We start from the raw sequence: 14,263 nt of genomic DNA on the forward strand, positions 1-14,263 counted from the left end.
AAATTACAGTGATCCACACACTCAGTGGTACTGAGGCAAAAAGCACCACTTATAAATTAACTGAGCATTAAAGCCAGGATCTGCTTGGGGCTCATAATCTATTATAGTCATCTTAGAATGTATCTAATTCTTTTATTGAGACTGGGACCACAACCTGTCCAGCGGTTCCTTCTATTCAGCATTTTCAAAGAGGTGAAAGTAAAATATGCACTTCTTTCCATTAGAGGTTTCTCATGTGTTGAGGCTGGTCACAGGGAAATCTCCATTCCAACGAAATGCCAAACAAGAAACAATTAAGTTAGAACCAAACTTCAGTGTTTAAGGGCCAGTGAAATTGTACAGGAATCTGGGCTGATACCTGAGGAATGCCCACCTCTTCCACTGGTTTACAGGTTAGAAGCAAAGGGCCCTGAGAACATTTCATCCAATAATATCAACATAGCCTGCAACAGCTTCATTTCAAGCCAGAGTGAACCAGCATCAAATGGTTTTGAGTTTCGTATTATAATCCCCTATGTATCCTGTCTGATGGCGAGGGCCAAGCTCAGCCCTTTAGTTGCACTGCCTCCTCGCCAAGGGAAACAAACAGAAAAGGACTCTCTAGGCCCCTCAGAATCACCAGGGAAAAGCTAAATTGTACTCTCCTCTTCACTGGATTCCAATCCTCAGTCACTATTATGCAACGATCTTTAAATTCACCATTTTACAATTAGGAGATTTTGCAAAGCAAGCTTCCAGGATCTTTGAGGATTCCCCCGACTTAGTTTAAGATACCTCAAGGAAATGCTCTGCACCAAACTGTTCCTAAACACACAGATATGAAATAAGCCTTAGGGGTTTTAAATCAGATAAAGAACTCCTCTTTTAAAAATGTCTCTGATCAGTCATAAACAACAGAATGTACATCCAAGTTTCATAAGGAGATAAAACACGGTAGTAACAGATACTAAAGGATACACCATTCCACAGAACAGGAAACACAGGAAATGAAGAGTGCCAATCTTTTTATTGTTCACTGAAAAATGCAGGTCTGCAAAGAGTCAATTGCATTGCATACTGAATGCAAGGCCTGATATTGCAAGTATATATGACATGGTATAACATATAAAATATTACATATTTTACATAGTGACAGTACCTGCCTCTTCTAAACACTAAAATAGAATGGTGTAAAAAGCCTATTAAATAAGAAACAAACATTTCAATCATAAACAAAATGCACTAAGCAAAATACTTTAAAAATTGTTGTGTGTGACGTCTATCTTGTCTACCTGGAGTTAAGAATGGTGGAGCCCAGAAAAAAACTGAGCTAACAAAAACAGCCAACACCCTCCAGGAACTCTTCCCCGGAATTAGGCCACTGGTGCCCGTCACAGGCTGCCCCTGTCTGGTGGCCCAGCCAGGCTTCAGGGCTGCCCCAGGGCCCACACTGAATGCTAATGCCTATCTGGGGCTGGGTTGAGGTGAATGGGAGGAGTACCAGGTAGGAAGAAGCTTCTGTCACAACTGCTTATTCTGCATCCATGCTATAGATATGAACACCTAATGTTTCCGGTGTGAATCTGCCATCCTCCGCAAACACTGAAATGTGATTGAGAATAAAATGTTAACACTGGGAACGAAAGCCATTTTCTATGCAGTCTGCAGATATCATCATTGATTCCTTTCAGCCATGTTTTCATTAAGATGCTCTAAAAGAGGCTGCTATTATCCTGCCAGTCAGGCAAGCCAGGATAGAGGTAACAAAACTTCTCCAGTTATAACTAGTAATTCAAATGCATTAAAAATAAATATAGCTTATACTAGAGAGCAACACAGTTTCTATTATTCACATGGTAATATATTCAAGAATTGCAACAATATTCACAATTCTCCAAGGTCAACTTTATATCCACATTTCCCTCCAAGCAGAAAATCCTGAATGGAAGGGAGTGTATAACATCAATACCTCCTGTTTGTCTCACTTATTATCAGGGCTCAGAAAGCTCATTATAGATAACAAATGCCAAAAAAAAAAAAAAAAAGCATTTCAATATACACACAGCAACAGAGGAAGACTACGCCCTCCCTCTGGGCCTCCTTGGCATAAGGCAAAGCATGGCTATTTGCAACAACGGTGTCTAAGCTGACTCTGGAAAGGCTCATGTTTTAGGAGAAATCAGAATTACAAAGTTCCTTCATTCACACGTAACAAAGGATTATTAAATAATTTCCTGAACTAAGACAACAGTCTCACCATCAAAGAAAATTTTCTTCTCATCTGAGTTTTTATAAAAGATTTTACAATATCTAGTTTTAGTTAATATGAAACTGTCAGCGTACAGACAACATCCTCAAAGCTCCAGACGAGTGAAGCTAATATTCTCAGATTTTCCACACTCTACAAATCAGCAAATATTTTATCAGAATATCCATTTAACAGTTTTAAGTCCATAATAATCAACTATGTATTTTTCTTATTCAAAGAAGACCATGTTTTGATAAGAATAATCCCAGTTTGATGAGTATCTTATTCCCCTTGATGTTGCACAATAAATGTCACTGTTGAGTCTGTATATCCTTGACTCTTCCAGTCAAAGGAAAATCTTGTATAAAGCTGGAAAAATGCAAACTCCAGCAGAAGCACTAGTGGTAGTGCTGAAGTAAACTTTAGGGGAATAACCACAATTGCCTATCAGACTGTTTACAACATTGCTAGGAGCCTTCCTCTTCTATTATCTCTATTTTCTCTCTAAACATTCTAATATTTTAAACATGGGGGTTCACTGATACCGATAAAGGTCTAACTCATAAGGTTTTGGTCTCTGGAATGATGTGTGGCTAGCCCAAAACACTGACCATGTTTGTTTTAAACATCATTCTTCTTCCCATCACAATCTGTCAAACCCGCCCATCTGTCCTGCCACTGTCACTCCCCCAGCCCCTCAGGATTGCTGCTCCCCTTTTGAATGTTGTACTGCATGTATGCTATTCACTGAGACATGACTTTAATGTGCAGGTCATTTGCATTTCACGCCACCAGCTCCCCAAAAGACATCAACTGGGAGCAATTTCTAATTGTAAAGGCATGATTTGCCCGCATTTTCCCTTTATAAAGGAAATCAAAGGGCCTGTTTGGAAGCTGAAAGAACACCTTGGGTATTCCTGAAAAGGGAACGCTGTATCTGCTACCAAAACCCAGAGACATTGACTAGATCTAAAGACCATATGGATTATGCAATAGTGTGAGATTTGGCAGTTTAAGATCTAGTTCCAGTTTTACATCAAACCATTTGGGTGAAAGTGCTGTTAGTATCACAGGAGCAATGAAAAGTGTCAACACCACCCTTTTGGCTCATTTCCTCGTGCTTCTGGTTATACTTCCACCAGCTCCAGTGAAGCCTGTCCCAGGGCACATCGCTCAGCTCCCTGCACAGCTGCTCAGAAATAAAACAACGCACTTCACCTCAACTAGCCCAGCAACTGGCACTCAGATGGTGAACGCTGCAGCCAACGGCCTTGGGGCAGAGCCCATGGAAAGCTTTAAACAGGCTTATAGACATTGTATAAAAATTCCTGATTTTAAAATACCTTCCCAAGGAAGTCAGAAAACAGTCATTTTTAGTTAACAAAATGCAATCTGTACTCACAATGTAATGCCTCAGAAAGCAAAACCTAGAATGGAAGAACTTCAGAAAAATACGGCTTAATCAGTATCTTACTTTGGCTAAATTATCATAGTTAATGTAATTTATTATTGCATTTAGAAGCCCAGCCTACCGTGTTCTCCTAAGATGGTGAAGTACACGAAAATGGTGAACAGGGGTTATAGCCCTTTAGCCTTCTGTGACTTCGGAACTTAGAAAGACAAAAGACAGCCAGGATTTGACATTCAGATACTTACTTGCTCAGCACAAGTTAAGTTAGGAGACAGTTAAACACCAGATTCTCATCCACTTACGGTGTTCTCAGGAAGCTCCTATTTGGATACCAAACCAGTGGGTCTCTACCTGGCTGCACATCAGAATCACCTGGGAAGCTTTTAAAACTCACCACGTGCCCAGGCCAATTAGCTCCAGAAGGTGGAGCCCAGAATCAGTAGGCTTTACATTGTCCCAGGTGATTCTCGTGCAGCCAGGACGCACACCACTGAGGCATCCCTTTCGGAGAGCAGTTGTGGGAAAGCCGAGGGAATGGAACTCGTATCTGGATAGTTTTATTTCTTTCTCAATTCCACCAGAAAAAAAGGGATTTTTAGAAAAAGGCACAGTTGTGCTTCCTCTAAAGATGGAGTCTGCAGTTTGGGAAGTGCTGGTTCCCAGAGGTTATCTGGAGCGCTGGTTGTAAAGAAGAAAGTCCTTGTCTTGGCAGAGGAGGCAGAGTTTCAGGCTTCGGCAGCTGCCTCCCGCAATAAAGAATGCCCAGGTGCCCATGAGCACCAGGATTATAAATGCCGACACCAGGTTTATTCCATAATAAGAACTTATGAAGGTCTGCAAAAGAAAAATAAATCAGCTTGGGTAATAACAGCAAACTTATTAAACATGAATAACCAAAGATAAAGGGAAGCATGGAATACTTTCAAGAACTTGGGTGGGTTTTACCAAATATATGATGTGTGTCATGTGTTAAGGCCCTGAGGCATATAGAACTAAGCTGGTCAACAGACACTGCAGGTCCTGTGTTTTGCTGTATTCAAACGGTAACCCTAGAAGGCAGTCATTAGGCAGAACCTAACAGAATATACAATACAAGATGCATGTCATATAACTAGTTTCTATTCCTTTTTGTGTGAAATTGGTTCTTAGAATTTGCAAGAAAGTGAGACAAGTTCAAATTACTTGAGTATGAATCCTTAGTACTCAAGGGAACATGAGGGAATAGTCTTTTTCAGTTGCACAGTTGCTGTGGGTTCCAAAAGTGTATTCATTTAAAGAACACTAATGGAATGCTGAGAGGTACTGTGTACACCTTGGGGAGACCAAAGTCTCTATCCTAATGGAGGTTCTGTACTAGTAAGGGAGGCAGGAAACGAATGAAGAAAGAATTAGTTACAAATTGTGATGAATGCTAGGACAGCATAATTATAATTGAGATGAGGCTAGGATGGGTAAAAACAAGGTGATCTCTTCAGGGCAGTCAAAGAAGGCCCCAAGAAAGTGGTAGATTTTACAGGTAGCACCTCATGCAGAAAGACTGCTCTTCCCAAGAAGCGTCTGTGGGCATGGCAGGCATTGAGCATTTTCTAGATTATTCTTCACAATAATTCTATACCTCAAATCCACTGAATTTTAATTCACTTTACAGAGTGCTACACTCTTTTGTATTGTTCTTTTCTTCTTTAAAAACATTTCCTCTTTTAAACAATTACAAAAGCAGTACATGATTGCAGTAGAAAATTACAACCCCAAAATGAGAAAAATAGAACAAATTTTAAAACTGAAAATTCAGCTAGGTTAACAGTTATTAAAAGCTCAAAAGTGAAACCATAAAGAGAAAATTGATTAGACTATATAAAATTAAGAACTTTTGTTCATCAAAAGACATTAAGAGAATGTAAAGACAAACCACGTCATGGAAGTTATTTGCAATACACACATCTGACCAAAGATTTTTTTTTTTACAGAAAATATAAAGAACTCATAAAATCAAAAGAAAAGATAATCCAACAGATAGACACAGGATTCGAACAGGCACTTCAAAAAGAATTATCCGAATGACCAATGAACATCTGAAGACTTGCTCAACCTTATTTTCATGGTGTGAACACACCTGTGTAACTAGCACCTCGATGAAAATCAAAACATTCTCAGCCCCCAGGAGCCTCCCTGTTCCACCACCAGTCACTGTCCCCACTAAGGGTGATCACGATGCCGACTTACACCACCACTAGGTTCTTTCCTTTTAATCGTTAAAAAGAATAGTATCAACTCTTCAATATTCACCAACATTTATTGGCCACCTACTATGTGCCACGAATTGAGGATACAAAGACTGATAACGCCCTATCCTTGATTATCAAACTCTAATTAGAAAGAGAGAGAGATAAAAACTCTATTAAACAAAATATGCTAGCCAAGGACATGTGTTATACGAGAGCTAAGAATAAGGTCCAGTGATGGTGCCGAGTCTGGAATATGCAACTTTTTCACGCAGCTGTCACAGAGAATGAACAGTTTTCCAAACTGACCTAGGTTAGGGAGAGACACATCACTGCAAATAAACAGCAGGGGAAAAAGTATTTTAATAAGACCCACCAAAAAATGAATAGTGGTGGTCTTTCTGTGGTAAGACTGAGATGACTCATTCATTCCCTTAAACAGCTTTTCTGAATTTCCTCATGTTCTCATGAGCGTGTATTTCATATAGGGTAGAATTTACCATTTTAGATACACAGACTTGAGTTCCAAAATATAGACTGAGCACAGCGGCAACACTCACCTGGGCTGACACCAGCAGATGGGTCAGGAGAACTATAAGGAGGAGGCACCACTTTTTCTTCTCACAGCCATCAAAAAATACAATGCCCCAGAACACATGCAGCAAGATGATGACCAGCGTCATGAAAGCTGAAAGACAGCCGACCATTAGTGTCACTTCTACAGACATCAGAGCCACTGGGGGCCCTGGCATGTGCACGGACTCTCAGGGTGTCCACCACACCTCAGCGAGAGAGTTTAACACCTCCTGACAGAAACGGCCTTGACACACGTTTGCCCACTCAAAAAGCAACACTGAGGAACAGGGGACTGACTGCTACAGCTTCTTGTCTAGAATGTAAACCTGTTCAATAAAAGGTCAACTGAGATCTGGCTTTCAGGCAGCTTCCCTGAGGAATGCAATAAAATTACTGTGATGTCCAGCCCGCTTTTTCCCAATGAGCCTTCTGCATGAGTAAAGAGAGACATTAATGAAAAGGAGTATCTTCTGTTTAAACAAGACTCCTCACTAAAGTGGAATTTTCCCTCGGATCCTTTTGAAAAAGGCCAATGGAAAAATATTAAAATCATGGCCAGGTGCTGTGGCTCAAGTCTGTAATCCCAGCACTTTGGGAGGCCGAGGCAGGCAGATCACCTGAGGTCAGGAGTTCGAGACCAGCCTGGCCAAAGTGGTGAAACCCCATCTCTACTAAAATACAAAATTAGCCAGGTGTGGTGGCACATGCCTGTAATCCCAGCTATTCAGGAGGCTGAGGCAGGAGAATTGAACCCGGGAGGCGGAGGTTGCACTGAGCCGAGATCATGCCACTGTACTCCAGCGTGGGCAACAGAGAAAAAAAAAAAGAAAGAAAAGAAAAATATTTAAAATCATAGTAATTATCTACGATGCATCTTAAGCAACTGGCACTGAACTTGATGAGCACCACCAGGTTTTTTCTGGGGAATACTATCTCTCTGTGTGTTGTCTGTGTGTCCTGTGTGCTGGATAACAGTCTTTATTTAAAGTGGGCAAGCCCTATACATTCTGCGAAGTTTAACATGGAAAACAAAAAGGCACCTAGATTTCCTCTTTCAGCCACTTAATAAGAAACCATTAACACCCACCAGATTGGCAAAAATTCAAGTCTGACACTCCGTTTCATACTGCTGATAGGAAAACAGTCTAGCATCACAAATTAAAATGGAATTTGCCTCCCCTATTTCACTCCAGCAATTCTGCAGCTAGAGCTACACTCTGAAGCAATTAGTTCTGAAATTAATAGATCACCTGCACCTGAGAACTTGTGAGAACTCCAAATTATGGGGACCCACCGCATACTTCCTGCATCAGAAACAATGGGGTGGGAGCCCAGCAATCCGTGTTTAAACAGCCCTGCAGGTGATTCTGAGACGTGGTCGTTTCAGAGTCATGGCTCTACAGAAACGTACACATCTGCATAAGAAGCATACATAAGTTTAAGTCAGCACTGTCTGTAATAATGAAATATGTCCATCATTACCAGAATGGATAAATCAATCATGCTCTAGTCACACAATGGAACTATATGGTCTACAATATAAATGATCTCAAGAATCTAATGTTATGTAGAAAAGAAAACCATATTGTGGGAAAAATGCGTATTATTTCATTGATACAAATTCTAAAACATGCAAAACAATATTTAAAGACGTAACTTGTGATTAGAGGAAAGAAAGCTGTTACATCTGGTGTAAAAGTGTAATCATTTCAGTAAACGGTGGTAGATATTTTAATTAAAGTAGAAGAGAAATAGTTTCCAAAGTTTTGATGCTATGGCAGTTGAAGCTAAAGCGATGTATTTTAATCCCGGTGATGACCCTGGAAAGGGAAGGCTTCCTGGAGACAGATGCTTGCTGATGGCGGGGAACTGAGACCGCTGAAGATGCCCAGGAGTGCAGTTTAAGTTTTAAAGTTTTTGTGTCAGAAAAGATCAAGGCAGAAACTGACACAAATGGAAACACTGATTTTTTAAAAAAATTATAAAGTATTCATACTCTAAGGGTTTTTCAGAATCTAGATGACAAATGTCAAGAGAAAGCAATGACACCATTAAGGTATGTCATCTGTTTGACAGCTTATGTTTGCCATTCTTTCTGAATATTGATGTTACCAGGGCAGCCCTGATGAAATAACCGGGAAAGGCCCTTAGTTTTTGTTATTTTTTTTTAAACTGTTTTTCTTTAGTTCCTTTATCTATTGGCTCAGCTGCTTAAAGAAGCGAGATGGCACCACAGCTTCTTGACCCCTGACCAGATACTAGAGGAAGATCTCGCAAAACCAGCACAAACTGGAACAGGTGACTCCTCTTTACAATGCCAAAACTCCCTCCCCTGAAAGAAAATCCCTGCCATTTCGTGTACATGTAATATATGAAGGCGCATGTTCATGAATAGCACCTTCACATCCGGAGTCCCATCCCGCACATGCTAACATTCCTTTCCCGCCCCCCATCTAGTCCCCCTATGACTTCCATTGCTTGGGGAGAAAGTACATTTAGCCCAAGAGCTCACCTTTTCTGTTCTCTGGCCAGGGAATAAAACCTGATTGCCTTTTCCAAAAGGATGTTCTTTCTTTGTGACCAATACAGAGTGGGGAAAAAAGTGTTTACCAGTGACACTGAGACACAATTATGCTCCTATAGTCAAGGCCTACAGTTCATTTAAAAATGCTCTCATGGGCCGGGCGGGGTGGCTCACACCTGTAATCCCAGCACTTTGAGAGGCTGAGGCGGGTGGATCACGAGGTCAGGATATAGAGACCATCCTGGCTAACATGGTGAAACCCCGTCTCTACTAAAAAAACAAAAAATTAGCTGGGTGTGGTGGCGGGCGCCTGTAGTCCTGGCTACTCAGGAGGCTGAGACAGGAGAATGGCATGAACCCGGGAGGCGGAGCTTGCAGTGAGCTGAGATCCGGCCACTGCACTCCAGCCTGGGGCAGAGCGAGACTCCGTCTCAAAAACAAAACAAAACAACAACAACAATAAAAACGCTCTCACTTACAGAATTTTCAGTCTATTCTTGTCCAAAAGAGCATTACTGTGAGTTTTAGGCAAGCGTCATCAAGACATCATTAGCCCTGACCTTTCTTCCAAATTCTAGGTCCATATTTTTTGGTCCTTCTTACTAAGACGTCTGATGGATTGACTTTGCCTCCAAAGTCCAGTCCATACATCTCAGACTAGCATTCAAGGACCTCTACAATCTACACCCCAGTTACCTTGACATCATATTCTCTACTATCTTCAATTGCATCCTATGGAAGAAAACCAGAACTCTTCTTCACTCTGTCTATACCTCTGGTTTTCTTTTTTCTTTTAAATAGATTATCCCTTTTGTCTGAAGACTCTGCCCCTCCCCATTTCATCACATCTGAATCTTACTTTTATTTATGATCCAGTACAAATGCCACCTTTCCTCAGTAAAGTCTTTCCTAACACCTATCCTTCTCCTTTTTTTTTTTTTTTTTTTTTCACATTCAACACACAACACACATCTGCTGAGCACCTAGACAGCCTGGCCTGAAGATTACATATATTATCTTTAGAGTCAGACGGTTCTGAGTTAGAATCCCAGCTCCACTGTGTGGCTTTGACAAGCTATTTAACCTCTCTGAGCTTCCATTTCCTTTATTTTTAAAATAGGGATAATACCACATAGGGCTGTTACAAGGAAAAATAGTGCTTGGCAAACTACAACTTTTTAATACGTGGTAGCTACCATGTGCTATGGTCTACAGATTCAAAGACGAATAAGCCAGGATTCTCAGTGAGACGTACTATCAGGTGGGAAAGTGAGACAGCAGCCAGCAATGACCACATGTATCCAAGTCTCCTGGGTACTTGACTATGTATTAAAAATGCATTCCTGGCCAGGCACAGTGGCTTACGCCTATAATCCCAGCACTTGGGGGGCTGAGGTGGGCAGACCACTTGAGCCCAGGAGTTTGAGACCAGCCTGGGCAACGTAAGGAGACCCTGTCTCTACGACAAACAAAAATTAGCCAGGTGTGACGGTGTGCGGCTATAGTCTCAGCTACTCAGGAGGCTGATGTGGGAGGATTACCTGAGCCCAGGGAGGTGGAGGCTACATGATCGTGCCACTGCACTCCAGCCTGGGTGAAATGCTAGACCCTGTCTCAAAAAAATAAATAAAAAATAAAAACAAAAATGCATTTCTCTTCATTCTTGCAGATTATTTCTTCCTCTGACTTTGTATTACTCTTACATTTATTTTCTTCCTCCCCTCTTTCATCAATCCACATAACAAGTATGTACGCAGTGGCCAGTATGGGCCAAGCACTTTCTAGCCACTGGGACTATTACAACGCATGACACACAGTCTCATAGAACCTTTCCCCATCCTTTCAGTTCACCATTTTATTAACACAATATCCAGAGGAGATCCCTTGGACATGTATTAAAATATTGTGCTATGTTCATACTCGACTCATTTATGCAGCCAGCACTTATTTCTGGGTGGCTTTGATGGTCATCACAGCCTTTACTATCACGATGTGCTATGTTAGAATGTTGGGATTACTCCTTCTTCCCTCTGCAGTTGGTTAAGAGGTCCAACAGAAACAGACCTGGATATCTGCATTATTCTGCCACATACATGTGGCTACAGCTACATACATCCTATTTAAACCCTTCTCATTAGTAAATGGAACAAATTCCAGCTAGTAATGAAAATCTGCTAACAGTATCTCTAGAGTACAACCTTTTAATTACTAAACCTTTCTCAGTTAATGTTCCTAAATATAAAACTCTAAAAGTCCTTCAGTAAATCTAACCCCCAAATTTGCTTTGTTCTAATATTCTTTTTGTTTGTTTGTTTGTTTGTTTGTTTCTGAGAGAGGGTCTCAACTCTGTCACCCAGACTGGAGTGCAATGGTGCAATCATAGCTCACTACAGCCTTGACTTCTCAGGGCTCAGGTAATCCTCCCACCTCAGCCTCCTGAGTAGCTGGGACTACAGGTGTGCCCCACCAGGCCTGACTACTTTTTTTCTGTTCTAAGTAGAGACAGGGTTTTGCCATGTTGCCCAGGCTGGTCTCAAACTCCTGGGTTCAGGCAATCTGCCCACCTCAGCTTCACAAAGTGCTGGGATTACAGGCCTGAGCCATAATGCCCAGCCTATTCTCATATTCTTAAGCCAAAAAAAACTTCCCTAAGTTAATCATAAGAATATCAACATTAGTTTATAACCCAGATTAATAAAAGGAGCTTCCATAATTTTTAATGTTGTAATACATTAGTCAGAAAGTGTAATAATTCTAACCAGTACTGTATATCAGTTTGTGACAAGGGTAGCTGTCTAGTTGATAACGGACTTCCTCTTCTAATAATCTTCTAGGTCAAAGTGTCTTGGGAATGAATATTTCTAACCTATTTCTAAGCAAAATGTTTCAGTGTTATCTTCAAGAAACAGCTTTTACAGCCGGGGGCGTGGTGGCTCACGCCTGGGAGGCTGAGGTAGGCGGATCACCCGGTCAGGAGATCAAGACCATCCTGGCTAACATGGTGAAACCCCTCCTCTCCTAAAAATACAAAAAATTAGCCAGGCGTGGTGGCACACGCCTGTAGTCCCAGCTACTCGGGATGCTGAGGCAGGAGAATCGCTTGAGCCAGGAGGCAGAGGTTGCAGTGAGCCGAGATGGCACCACTGCATTCCAGCCTGGGCGACAGAGAGACTCCGTCTCAAAAAAAAAAAAAAAAAAAAAGAAAAGAAACAACATTTACTATTTGGCTCTTTCACCCTTCCTGAATATACCCCAAATGTTCTAACACACAGATTCATAAGTACCCTCATTTTTGCACGTGTTCCTTTCCCTCATTCCTGATACCTATTTTTCTGTCCTTGCAAAGCTAATGGCCTACGACAGCAATTGCGTCTAATACTGGCTTCCTGCCAGCACAGAAATTGCTATCACCTGGCTTCCCTAACACAGGCAGGGGATCTCTAACTAGGTCAAAGCCAGCCAAAGGCTGCTGCTAGGTGGTGGCAGCCACAGACAAAGGAGGACTTCCAAGGCCAAAGCTCAGCCGCAGCTGCCCAGGGGCAGGATGCGAAGATCAATGGGCTTTTGGCTTCTTTTTCTAAGTAGGAGAAAGGTCAGGGGCTTCAGGGTTCTGTGAAGCAGGAGACATTCCTTCATCCATCCTGGCCACAGAAACTCTCTAGACTCTTGGGAGATCCCCCAGTCAGCTGGCACGAGTGGGATTCGGGCCCCAGAGCTGAACGAATGCTTTTGAAAATGGCTTTCCCTAACGGGGATTTAACTTAACATTTTTGTTTTAAAGAATGTAAGAGAATTCTGTGGCCTGATTTATTGTAATATAGATATAGATTACTAATCAAATAACCTTCTCTAAGATATTATTTTAATGTGTAAAGTCCCCCTAGAAAATGCTGAAGAATGATGAAACACTCTCCTCAAATTAGCTCATCACTGTGGAGTCCGCCTTGGGAGGTTTGCTAGAAATTGTCTGATCCCATCCTCTACGCAATGAAGAAAACCCACACGGTCCACTTCACATACTTCCAATCTCGCTTCATTAAATGGCCACTATGAGAAAGTTCCTTCTTAAACTGAACCCAAATCTGCCTTAACTCAGTAGTGATTTCAACTGGGATGATTTGGCCCATAGGGGGAATATGTCAATGTCTGTAGACATTTTGGGTTATCACCACTCGGGGACGGAGTGCCCAGGCATCTAGTGGACAGAGGCCAGGGATGCTGTTAAACACCCCACAACACACGTCAGCTCCCAACCAAGACTCATCTAACCCCAGATGTCAATAGTGGTGAGGTTGAGAAACCCTGCTCTAACTCCCGCTCACTGATCCTGAGAGGGCTCTTTGAAGAAACACAAGTCAACAATTTTTTCCTATATGTAGCACATTAAAAAACATTTGAAACTCCCTGCAGCAGCCAGCTACTGTCACAAAAATGCTGCAAAACAACAACAACAACAAACAACAACAACAACAAAAAAACAGGCCTAAACTCACAGGCTAGAGCTGCCATTGGGATCATGAGGTCCAAGGCAGCCCGGAGCATAAGCCCCTAACGGGGGACCTGCCTTCAGGCAGCTGGCAATGGATACAGGCTCTCGGGATTCTATTACTTTCTAGTAATGCTTCATTGACTTCACAAAACTAATTAATTTCTATGTTTGTCTCTGGCCTAGAATAGTTTCAGCAAAATCAGATTTACCATTTCTTTAAATGTTTGCTCCAAACAAGCTCTCAAACCTGATCTATGCCATTTATAAAGCAAAACTAAGCCCATAAGACCTTGGATGAAGATTTAAATGGAAATTGCAGGTAAGGTTTACAGACGGATTGGATGCGAGTTATGAGAGAAAAGGTGAAGAATCAGGAAATATTCTAAGAAATAACTGAGCACCCAGAAGGACGGAATTTCATCAACTGAGATGAGGAAGGTTGCAGGAGTGCACCATTTTAAAGATCTTATTCCACTGCCTTCCAGAACTTCTAATAAGAAGTCAGCAGTATTTAAAATTGTTGTTCCATGGCTCATGCCTGTAATCCCAGCACTCTGGGAGGCCAAGGCGGGCGGATCACGAGGTCAGGAGATAGAGACCATTCTGGCTAGCACGGTGAAACCCTGTCTCTACTGAAAAATACAAAAAATTAGCTGGGCGTGGTGATGGGCACCTGTAGTCCCAGCTGCTCAGGAGGCTGAGGCGAGAGAATGGCGTGAACCCAGGAGGCGGAGCTGGCAGTGAGCCAAGATCGTGCCACTGCACTCCAGCCTGAGTGACACAGTGAGACTCCATCTCAAAAAAAAAAAAAAAA

The 14,263-nt window shown here is 41.8% G+C and overlaps 1 protein-coding gene across 1 annotated transcript in view; it reads right to left on the reverse strand.

Annotated features, from left to right (window-relative positions):
- Window positions 1-987: 987 nt before the first annotated feature.
- The window catches only part of APH1B (aph-1B gamma-secretase subunit), a 30,614-nt gene continuing 17,338 nt past the window's right edge, over window positions 988-14,263 (reverse strand). The window contains exons 5-6 of the mRNA XM_017869049.1: window positions 6,421-6,548; window positions 988-4,472 (exon numbers count right to left, since the gene is read on the reverse strand). Of these exons, the coding sequence (XP_017724538.1) occupies window positions 4,305-4,472; window positions 6,421-6,548 (296 nt within the window). The 3' untranslated portion in view covers window positions 988-4,304. The remainder of the gene's footprint in view (window positions 4,473-6,420; window positions 6,549-14,263) is intronic.

The sequence above is a fragment of the Rhinopithecus bieti genome, unplaced genomic scaffold (genome assembly GCF_001698545.2).
Source record: "Rhinopithecus bieti isolate Rb0 unplaced genomic scaffold, ASM169854v2 scaffold_4908, whole genome shotgun sequence".
NCBI lineage: Eukaryota > Metazoa > Chordata > Mammalia > Primates > Cercopithecidae > Rhinopithecus > Rhinopithecus bieti.